At 36.2% G+C, this 12,325-nt stretch overlaps 1 protein-coding gene across 1 annotated transcript in view; it reads left to right on the top strand.

Moving 5' to 3' along the window:
- The first annotated feature begins 111 nt into the window (after nucleotides 1-111).
- The window catches only part of CNTNAP2 (contactin associated protein like 2), a 432,568-nt gene continuing 420,354 nt past the window's right edge, over nucleotides 112-12,325 (top strand). The window contains exons 1-2 of the mRNA XM_026033686.1: nucleotides 112-136; nucleotides 1,022-1,171. Of these exons, the coding sequence (XP_025889471.1) occupies nucleotides 112-136; nucleotides 1,022-1,171 (175 nt within the window). The remainder of the gene's footprint in view (nucleotides 137-1,021; nucleotides 1,172-12,325) is intronic.

Below are 12,325 nucleotides of genomic sequence, written 5' to 3' on the forward strand. Positions count from 1 at the left end.
GGTTTTTTTTTTTTTTTTTTTTTTTTTTCTTTCTTTTTAGAAACTGCTTATTGCACAGGATTGCACTTTCTTTTGGCCAATTGCCTTTTGCTAATGTGACTTAGCGCCAAAATGCAGATGGAGACAAATGTTACTTGTGAGAGCTGCTGTAATGTGGAATTAGGTTTTACTGGAGAGTTTGCTGCTTGTTTGCTGATCCAAAATAACCTACCTGTGCAGTCATGATCATAAGTTAAGAACAAATCAGCTCTATTTGCTGGGCTTAAATGCCAGCCTGACACCCTAGGCACCCTGGCTTCCTGCCAGCTGCTTCTGCAGACGTGAAGCAAGTTCTTTTTCCTTGAAAAAGAGTGGAACGAACCAACAGATCCAGATACTTCATTGGAGCCAGGGTAGGGAGGGGGGCGCTCCCCAAAGCTTTGGGGTTTTGGCCGACGCCTGCTGCTGTTGCAGCGGCTCTGCAGTGATGTCTTCATCAGCCATGACTAGCCCCATATGCCAGCAGCAGGATTAGCTGCGAATTAAGCTTCCGTGTAAGCTTGTCCGCCCTCACTTTTTCCTTTCCCCTCTTTTTGAAGCATAACCTTTTGATAGAGGCAGCAATCACAAGCATAATATGCCCTGTAGGCTTGTTACTCATTATAATTAAATAGATGAATCAATATCTTTTCCTTTTGAACTTGGTTGTAGAAACAATTAAGGGACATTCCTTATTAGTTAAATGTACAATATGGCCTGTTGATGGGTAAGGTGAATGATAAGATGTGTTTTCAGAAATAATTATACCTGACTACTGGCCAGTTGGGTAGTTCCACGGCTTGTATTTATGATGATAATGTTAACTTTTATGTAGTAATTATCTTAATAATAATGTCTTGTTATCACATTAAAATTGTTGTTTCTGCATGTTCATTAGACTTCATTAGGCCTTACCTAATGAGCTGGGAGAGATGCAATAAACACTTAAAGATAATAAATATTAGACTAAATAAAATGTTCCAACGTTTTCTGTTCTTTGTAGGCTCCGGTCTCAATGATGGGCAGTGGCATGAAGTCCGATTCCTAGCCAAGGAAAATTTTGCAGTCCTCACCATTGATGGAGATGAAGCTTCAGCTGTTCGAACAAACAGCCCTCTGCAAGTTAAGACGGGAGAGAAATATTTCTTTGGAGGTAAAAATATCAGAATAAATACCTGTTCACAGTGTATTTCTCTTTGAATCTATGCAACACATGAAATAGACCTCAGGATATAATTTATTTGGTGCACATGGATCTTAATACTTTGTGCTTCAAAATGCCTGTGTGCTGCTTGTCAAAATCTTTTCCCACTTTGTCATCCTTAGAAAAAAACAAGCAAACAGAGAAACAAAGACACAAACAAAAGCCTCTCAAGTATTGTACAATAAGCGTCTAACTTGGAATGAGTTCCCCCATCTTCTTTGGACAATTCAGAGATCATTCCCTAAAAAGGAAATACTGTTCTCATATTAGTAGTTTCTCTGAATGGCACTACAAAGAGAGATAAGCTTCTTTTTTTGTTCAAATTTGGAATCACAGACAAAAAAAAATACTCTTACAGCCTCATACTGATTTTTTAAGAGCTGTCATGATTGTTATTGAGAGCTTCCATGAATTAAAGCTTTAGTTTTCTCAGTGTTGCAGGCCACTGGTAGTCCGTCTACCAAAAAGGATTCTTGCAAATTATGCCTTGAGCATTTATTGTTCATGCTCTGCTATGTTAGCTTTCATGAAAGGCCAACAAAAATACTGGGTTTTTTTTTTTTTTTTTTTTTTTTTTTGTATTTTAAAAGCCTGTTTAGCATGCCAGAAATATTTCTGAGGCCCTACTTTATTATCTTATAGGAGCAAGTCATTAAAGGTTTTTAAGCTGAAGTATAGAGTTATCTATTTATTTATTTATTTATTTATTTATTGTCTTGCTAGCTATGGTTTATAAAACATGTGATTGCTTAGTAGGATTGTCAGCAAGGTCAAATACTGAGATCAGAAAGATTTTTAAACTATACCTTGAATTATCTAAAAGCTTTAGGACAGAGAATGCAAATTCTGAGATTGTTTTTGGATAGAATTCATCAGTGTTGAAAACTGATTATTTTAAACCTACAAGCTGCATATCTAATCAAAATGTAAGTGCAGTGTAAGTATAAATAGGATAGTATTACTGAAGGGACAGAAATGTTACTGCTTTATGATTAGAAATGCCCCATATAGGAACTGAAAAAAAATCTTTCAAGGTTATTCTCCTTTCATTATCTCCTATCAGTGGAATCATTAAAAATACATATGGAAATTAGTGTTTAAATAGTGTTACAAAACTAATATATAGTTAATTAAGAATAGATTCTAATCCTCCAGATAGCGCTGCCACATACTTCTAGGAAACCTGTATCATTGTGGCAATGATGATAACACAGTTTAATACAAATATTATCAGATTAAAGTCAATCTGTCACAAAAGGTAAACTTTCTTGTTGCTTCAGTGTTCGTCTTCTTCAGTATCCTTACTGAATTCAGCTCTCCTTTAGCAGATTGCCTTAAAATAGAGTTCTAACATAGGCAGCTACCATATGCTAGGGACTGAAAATTATTTTCTCATCAGAACGTACTGCTTGTGCTTTGTCAGAACAAAGTGAGTCTTTTCATTAAATGAAGGTATTAACATGCATAAGAGAAAACAAGAAGAAATACTGCACATCATACAACTGGTGTTAAGCTCCTTGTTGGTAAAATCCAGACTTTCTACATTTCTGGAGAGAGATTGTTTCATTTCTTCTGAAATGTCTTTTGCTGCTGATTCTTCGGCATGTTCAAAATGGATTATTGAGAATCTCGAGGTGTTTTTTTCTTTGCTTTCTCAGTCAGAATGCGTGTTATTTAGTGTCATTTTGATTAGATTCTGAAATCTGTTTTATCTATTAGCTTATAATTTGTAATCCCACCATTTTATAGAAGTGTTCATGTAGACACTGTTCTAGAGGGATCGGAAAGTCAATCATGAATACTCTAGGATGTTACTTTCATATCTATTTGCCAAAACATGTGATCCCTTTGCATAAGGTTTATGTGTTTCCTTGGTCTTTTTTTGCTCCTCTGGAGCTGTTCTCCACATATATCAGAAATTAACCCCATTGTAAAGCTCACATCCCATTTCATTTCCAAATAAACAATTTGCATTTGCAACACGGTACTTCTACATTTTAACTCTCCCCAACTGAATCTGAGAAAGTTTTATTTCTGATTTGGAGCTAAGGTACTATTTAATTTAAAACATAGTATTTATTATTTATTCTAATATGCTGCTAATGAGAATTTTTGCTTTTTATATGTATATAATTTGTATATATAATAAGTATACATTTTATATGCATATAAAATGTATATGTATATGTATATGTACACGTATATGTATATGTACACATATATGTATACATATATGCATATGTATATGCATATAAAATGTATATATTGGTTTGTGTTACATATCTGTATAAATGTATACACACATACATATATGTGTATGCATATATGTTGGAAATTGCATGAAACATAAAGCAATTCATTTGGATGCATGTTAGAAACCTCATTTTTGATGCACAAGCTACATGAGATAAAGGTATTTTTATTTTTTCCCTTGAGCATGTATCTGTTCCTGTCTATTTTCCTGTATAAGCTTTCCAATTTTTAACTGTTAGCGAAGATTGTTTGCACATGTAGGATGTAGTGGTGAAAGGAGTTGGGAACTTCAGACTTTTGCATCAGTTAGCAGTTGTCCTTAGGTGAAATGTTTCTATTTGGTGATTCATTTGATTCTTTCCATCTGATACAGATAATGTGTCACATCTGCTTTTCTTCAAATGTGGACAGTTGGTTAGGAAAAGGACAACCACTTCTGGAATTCAGGGGATGGAACATTTGTGTTTTGCAAAATGATGGATGGCTAGCAAAAAGAATTGTCAATCCTTTGGTGGTTATAAATTTCCAATGTGAAAAGAATTGCAATGATTTTCATTGATATTAGTTAAAGGTATTACAACTGCTAAACCCTTCTAAATTTAAATCCAAGCACATATATCATATATGTAGAAGTCAAATGAGCATCTTTAAAGATATTAGTCTTATATTTTTCTCATCCTACTGTTGAATGTATTGATTGTTCACCTGCCAAATCCTGAAAAAAAGCTCAATCTGTTGAATTGATAATAGGAAGGTCTGTACAGCATTTCCAGAACTCTCTGAATGCATTTGCTCCTCTATTTTCACTTTTCCTACTGGATCATTGAAAGGGATGTTACAGAATGTATAGGATTTGGACTCCAAACTTTTCCCAGTGGCATTTCAAAATAAATATCTTTTGTTATATTGTGGTCTCCTGGTGACAGTATAGCCAATATATAATATAGCCAATGGTAGGTTTACAGGCTGTATTTCAGTGATATAGTACACCATTTTTGCATATATATATTGGGGAATTTAAACAGGAAAGTAATTAGAATAAAATGGGTGCTGCTTCCAAAGTAAGATCGATCTTTTTTTCTTTCCCAGTAAGGCAGACACTGTATAGACTTTTTCTGTGAAAATTGTTAGGGCATTTACTGGAAAAGAAGTGGCACGTTTTAATGTGATTCTTGAAGATAATGTGTATTTTCCATAAGAAAAGAGCCTTTTTATGTTTTGTTATAACTTTGCCCTGGCAGTATCATTTAATATTAGTTTTATAATAAAACGGGCACTTTATCAAAATTGGGAATAGATTAAAGGTTGAGTGGGCAAGGAGAACATTACAGTGCCAAACATAATGATAATATATTCCAAACAAATCAGAAAGATTACACTGACTTTCACACAGATAGCTTCTCAGCGGTACCTGAGAGAGTCATTAATTTTACTCACGATGTTTTAATTAGAATTGATTATGAGTCAATCCAATATAACGACCTAAATATTGGGAATGCAGAGATGCAGGATGGTTGTGCATGTCTTCTTGGAATTAGAAATTTCGGCAGGGACAAGCCCTGGGGGGCAGATGCTCCCTCTGTGCACCCTCATGGGTCAAGTAATGACAAGACATTGGAGTGGTTGGCAAGTAGAACAGGTAGCGAGTTGGTTGGACCATGGAGCCCCGTACTGGGCCTGCATGCTCAACCTTCCTGGCTAATAGCAGCCTTTAGGTATTATTTTGATCAAAGTTGGCCTTTTGGTGAAATGGTACCTGAATGAGATGCTCTAAACATGTTTCTTAAATATTTTCTGTTTTCTCCTCCTAGTTATCCTTTACTAGAACAGAAATGCTTGCTCTTGTCCGCCAAGCCTGGATGTTTGCAGTGGATGCAGCAGGTAGTGTTTGAATAAAGGAGATATGGAAATCAGAATCTCTTGCGAGTTGGTCCCCGGAGTTGACTTTTCTGGTTGTGAAACATAGCAGTAAATCACAAGAAGATTCCTTATTTCTCTGCAGAGGATAAATCATTTTCATTGTACACAGAGCCTTTCTTTTTTGCTTCCTGTGTGCCTTTCTGATGCTGCCTCCTGGCACCGCCAAGATCCCCTCCAGGGATAGACAGCAGTGATGTTTTATTCAAATCTGTGAGTGAGGGGAAGTTATGTTAAGATGAGGTATTTCTGTGTGTGTGTGAACGTGTGCTGGTGCATTTAGAAGGGTAGGTGCTAGGCCCTTACTACGTAGGGTAGTAAGAGTAGGGTAGCTCTTCTTCTGTCCCCTTTCTTTTAGTTCCCTTCTCTTTCTTTCTTTTCCTGGATTTTGGTTTTTGGAAACTAATGAGCTTCCTTTCCGTACTAAGCTCTGGAGAAGGATGTTTCTTTGTTGTTTCTGATAATACGCCTAAAATAAAAGGGCAGACAAGAGAAAGTGAAACACACAGTGAAAATGAACCTCATTAACCTCATTTGCACTATTTGCGATAAGGGGCTTTTGTGAAGCACCTTAAGCTTGCACCAACCCATCTAAAAGCTGCCTCATGCCCAAAGGAATTATTTAATTGCAGACATAACTTTGACTTATATCTCTTAGATAGGATTTCTTTTTAATGTGTATTTCTCCTTTGCCTTTCCTCCACACTGGCTTAAGCATGGGAGAGTTTTTAGTATGAGTGGCAAATCTTGGGTGAGAGCAAAAGTATGCAGTGAACATTTGCCAGTCCACTGTGCTGCCTTTATTTCCTGAGAAGCAAAGAGGGATGGAGTCTGCAGGAAGTTTCCCATGGGACACCAGTGTGTGGCATACAGTCACTCCTTCGCTTCTGAGCAACAGTACAAAACATACTCTGTATGGAATCTTGTTCCTGGAATTAAATTCATTTGTTTCTGTAAGTTGGAGTGGTCTAAAATCTCCTAGGATTAGAGGACTTGTGAAGGGAAGGTAAGAGAGGGAAGTCAAGCAAAGAGACAAAACACCTTTCTCTAGTTCATACACGCTGGGCTGCCCCAGATGTGAACCCTTCCTTCTTAAAAGTTGTCATCTGCACTAAAAGTTTTGGTTGGGGTACCTACAGTTTTTTCAAGTTATGTCTTGTTATTACTGTGTGAACCATTCATTAGCAATTATGGATGTGATGAGATTTCTTAGGAGTTACAAGAATTTTGAAAGCGAAATATTGTCTGAATCTAAAGTATGTATCAGATACAAAGGAGCAATTTCTAGCTCAAATCTGTATATACTGAAGCAAGCCAAAGCTGAGTTATAAGATGTTTTATGAAAAAAGAAAAGTATCTGCCCAGTGACAAGTCAAGACATTTGTCACCTAGTAAATGGTACTGAAATCCCTGCTGACATAATTTCCTCAAACCTGCAGCTTCTCACAACTCAGTAATCAAGAGTGATGGTGGCATATGTTTGCATTTCTATAATGTGGTCAGGTTTTGAATATGTTAGGAGTCAACTTTTGGTGTTAATTTATTTTTAGAAGCATGGCCATGAGTCTGGATGGTCAAAGCTTCATTTCTTAGGGATGGAGTGCTCTTAGCATGGTTTGTAATCTTTAGCCTAGTGATCACAGCTCTACTGTGAGCTCACAGCAGATCTACAATGCAAACACAATGCACATTCGAAATAGAGCAGCATGTAATGTGGTTTTGAGCATCTCCATCATTTATCTTAGGATAACCTCCAAGGTCAGTCCCACAGAATAATTATAAGCACAAGAAATGGAAGTAAAAGAATTGGAATGGGCTGTATTTTTTAGCTATGCTCACAAATTGGGTTAAGCCTTGAATGTTTATAAATCACTACATAAACTAAGAATGCAGATGTGCAGAATGTATAAACCTGAGCAAAGCAAGGAAATGATTTGTTTGCCTTTTTTTTTTTTCTTCCTCTCTGGGTTTATCTTCACTGTTAAGTTTTCTTTTCTTTTTCTTTTCTTTTTCTAAAGGCAAGCAGGTATGGACACCTAAGCCTCACTCTGTTATTTAATGTATGATTCTTTATTATCTCGTCTGCCCTCTTCCACTGAACACGGAAACACAGCTGAATTCACACTGCTATTATTCACTTGACAGAACTCAACCTCATCAACATTGGCCATTAACTCTTTGAATTTTATCCCTTTTCATCACATCTAAAGTTTTATTTCTTTTGTTCAGATAATTTGTGTGCTTAACAAATGAAACCAGAATGAACAGACATTCTGTAAAATAATACAGACATTCTGTGCTTAATTTCCAGTAGTGCAGATAATATTGGTAGTGATGTAGCAGTATGCCCAATCACCAAGATGTTGTCTACAGCAAGACAAGCAGAAGTGCTGTAAATAGATTGGTCTCCTCTAGAAAAGCAGATGCTGGCAGAAATCCGTTGTTTTGTGAAACCAAATAAGAGATCAAACGTATGATAATGTGAGTGTAGAAATGGATATATAGGAGCATGAGTCTTTCTAGAATAACTTCAGCTTTTCAGCAAACCCCTATTAGAGATGAGAAATGTCTGACCACTGAAGAATGAATGAATAAAGTTTTGAGATTTGGTCTGCTTGTTACCAAACATAAATCTCCATTCTAAACTGAAGATTTTAGCCACGGTGAATATATCTGAAAGTTTCTCAAGAAGATAAAGAGAACTGAATCTCTTTTTCTTAGTCTACTCTCTCCCTTCTTGTAAGCACTAAAGCAGATCTCTGTATATAGTAGATAAGGAAATGAGAGATTTTTCAATGCATTTCCTTCTCTCTTGTTGACATATAAAACCAATACAGAACAAAGAAGGAGGAAAGCTTATACCATAAAGAGTAAATCTACATTGGCATGGGAAGGAGTAAATTGACCTAGTAGAACTTTATTGTCACTAATTCTGTGTGTATATGATTGCTTTCCTTTTTTGATAAGTACAGTAGTTGTATTGTAGCCTGATTTTCAGTCAGAAACAAATTGGATCAGCTCTCTGAATATTATAGAAAATGGAATTAGAAAGAGAAGGAAAACTATACACGATATAAATCCATAGGGGAAGGAAATGACTTGTAAAAGTAACTCTTCTCTAAAACAGAAACTTTTGAAGAAGGAAATATCAAGCAAAGACTCAGATTGGAGCTGTTGGAGAGATGCTCAGAAGTGGCAATTGTGCCCAAATCCTTCCAGCTGCTGGGTCTCTACAGCAGGTCAAGCTCCAGGGATTTGATGGGAGTAGCTGGGAGAAATTTCTTACAGGAGGAAAGGGAAGGTATTTCAAGCAACCATGAATCTTGGGAGAAGGATGTACCAGTGTCATGAGACAACATCAACTAGCTGTATGGGTTTAGAACATAATGAAACGCATTGATGGTGTTAGGAATCACAAATATGGTTTTGTTAGTATGTGTGGAACTTAGTTATGGACATTTAGCATAGCAATATACATATTTTTTCTCACTTTCAAAATAATCACCCTCGTAAATTATACCAGTACTCCTGGAATAACACTTTTTCCAGCTCTCCCAAGTTTCCAGAGTGCCCTGTCCTCCCTTGTGGTGTTTGAATGTGCTTATTGTCCACAGCCACAGCCCCAACCCACCTACCCTCTTCTCCCCTCTGAAAGTGAATCATTCCTAGTACCATTCAACAGTCTACCTTATTTTCAGATTCTTTTTTGTTGCTTTGGGGGAGTGAATCTTTCTAGTCATTGATGTTTCTCAGGGCATTTTCCTTATGTATGAAAATATCTTACAGTTTTCCATTTTAAGATGCTAGAAATTGGTCTGCCTCTTTTTTTTTTCCATCTCCTCTGAAAGTGAGCCAAATTTTTAAAACACTTTAATGTTTTAAATATTTTGATACACAATATTCCGTATTTTTAAATAAGCAACTATTCATGTTGCAGAAAAGCAGCAAGCAAGAAGATGCCTGACTATCACTGACTGTAGTTAGGCTCACATGTTTCTAAAAATCTACCCATCTGTATGACTGTAAACATGAGTAACTTTGCAAGTCTGTCTTAATGAGCCATAAATGAAAGCTAAGGAGGGGAAAACAAAACAAGAACAAAACAAAACAAAAGCCAGAGAGTACATTCCAGAGTTTACAGCAATATGATATGTGTGATAATTGGAGACAGAGCAAAGTATCTTATCCTTACAGGGGGCCTCCCTGGTGTGGTTTGAGCTGAGGATGGTTCTCAGTGCTGATTATAAATAAGGGTTCTCCTGTGTAACCTGACTGGAGCCCCAATTAAATTGTAATTGCAGTCGTCGTTTCTGCTGCACAGACAAACCGTGGGTAGCCCACAGTGCCCAGAGCAGCCTGTCAGTTAAATCCTCCCAGGTGATCACTGCCACCTTTCACTGCAGACAGCAAATCCCATCATCTCAAAGGGACTATCTAGGGCTCTAAGGGAAAAGCTTCTGTAAATCAAGGAGGAGGTACTAAGGGCTTATATCGTTCCAAAGAGAGAACCTTATTGCATCTCACAGTCAGTGACTTAAAGCTGATTTGCCTCTGTGTGCATTGACAAAATTGGACTAAAGAGTTGAAAGTGGACGTCTAAAGGCTTGTGTTTCTCATCAGCAAAGCACTGAATTTACCTGCAGCATTTGCTGTAGGGTGAAGTACCAAGCAGCAGATGTGCAGATCTCTAAAATGGGCAGTTGATGGCCACTGGTTTACTGTCCAGTATTATATCTTGTCATTTTGGGGCCATTGCATTACCTTGTCTGTCAAAATCTGTCTATCCCGAGGTTAATTTGGGGTGAAAAATGTTTTGGTAGTGCAGTATCCTCAATAGAGTATTGAGGATCTTGTATAAATTCCTCATATATTATCATATATATATATATGATATAATATAATATATAATAAATAGTATATAATGTAGAAGATCTCTTTAGGAGGGGATTGGTATTTAACAGTAAAGAATGAGATCACTTAGAACATTATGGCTTAGTAATTCTATTTTTTTTCTCTTTTAAAAACAATCTATCTGAGAGTAGTGAAGTAGATTAAATACTAACAGTATAGCTTTAAAAAACACCATGTGTTTATGAATAAAGAGAAGAAGTGGGACACCTTGGAAGGGTAATAGAACACTGTCAAGGTTATATTGTAAGCTGGGAAAAGAGTGAAGCTGGATGTGTTGCCATGGTAACAAAAAATGCTATAAATGTCTTTGAGTTCATGACCATGACACCAAGTCATCATATAACTTTACTGATCCTAAGAAGTGATTTTACAGGTTTTCTGCTTCTGGCCTGAGACCTGCATGCAGTTTCTTACATACCAAAAGATCTTCTCCTACAGGTCCAAGTGAGGTTAGGCACTGTGCCTAGCAACACTTTTTCCCCTTATCATCATTTTTATGAAAATACTCCGAAGTTAGAATTGTTTACACAGCTTGCTCTATTTTCTGCTTTGCTGCTTTTGGAAATGCAAGTGCAGGAAGAATCCAACTATTAACAGTTTCAGGGATTGCCCTAGAATTTAACTCTTCAGGAGAGCAGAAAGACTGTTACTTGGTCTAAATCTATTTATGCGTTTTGCTTACTAAGTCTATTGATCTGCAGTGACATTAACTTTCAAAATCTCAGGAAACCTACAGACGCATTGAAAATGTCCCTGCTTTGTGAAAGAGTGTATTTAATATGTGAATACGTGTATGCCTTTAGTATTAACCCAAGACTTTCAAAAAAAATTATTTGTGATGAAAATGAAAGAGAAAATTAAAAAATAGATTCTACAGAGCACATAGGTGTGCTTTAAAATAAACTAACTTGATTGTTATATGGATAAGATTTACAATAAAAATATGTATTGAACAAAATTCACTAGTTAAAATGAAAAAAAAATGGTGGGTTTTTTTGCAGAATACATGAAGATATCCCATTCTTTTTACCCCCACATATTTTCATGACCATCGTGACCGACAAGCTTAGGTGAAAGCTTTAATCAGTGGGCATGTTACAGTGATATTTTGTGGTTCTACACACAAAGTTTTTGTACTTCCCTTAATGCAGACTACTATTCACTAATGCACTCTGTTACATTCAAGTGGTATCTATCATACTTTAGTGACTGTATTGCATCACTGAAGTTCAAGTTTCCTAATAATTCTTCTATAACACAGTGGAAATATTTATTGTCTCTGGTGACTAATTGTCATTTATATGCCGGTTGATAATGTATTGCGTGTTTTACCTTTTGAATAACTTCTTTTCCAGCCGGAATTAAAAAATGCAAGAAAAAAGTGGATTTCCCTTTTATCTTCTGAAAACAATAACCTGTGGGAAATGAAGGTAGCAATTAGAGGCTTCAGTGCATTCCCAAATGTCTTTATGAGACTCTTAGCAAGTCATCTCTGTTTGTCAGTTCGACTACCTATGACGATGGGTGAAAAGTATTAATTCTGGAATGCCTAATGAAAAAAAAATGCAACTATAAACAACTTTGCAATTTGGCTCTGTTTGCAATATCTTTGTATTTGTTTTCCTTGAACATTCAAGTGCTATTTTCTATTACTAGGAATAATTGTAGAAAGCTCATTTTAAGCCCCAGTGACTGCATATTTACTGGAAGCGTTTTATGTTCATTCCTAAATTTTAAATTTGAGCTGCTCTATAACCAGTGCTGCATGAAAGAAGGAAGTTTCTGTGGGCACATGAGCTGTTTGAAATTTGAATTGTATTAGTTCGATATAAAGGTGTTTATAACTGTCCCATTTTTGGAAGGCTTGCATACTTCATAGACATTAGGAATTCCAAATTTTATATATGTGATATAAAAATATCATGATATATTTTCCACTTGTTAATTAGTTACCTAGTCAGAGAACCAAGAAAATACTATAAGGCTTATGGACAAAAGCAAGACAAAATGAACTTTCAATTG

This window comes from Nothoprocta perdicaria, unplaced genomic scaffold, assembly GCF_003342845.1.
Source record: "Nothoprocta perdicaria isolate Ctin4 unplaced genomic scaffold, notPer1 scaffold_131, whole genome shotgun sequence".
Classification (NCBI taxonomy): domain Eukaryota; kingdom Metazoa; phylum Chordata; class Aves; order Tinamiformes; family Tinamidae; genus Nothoprocta; species Nothoprocta perdicaria.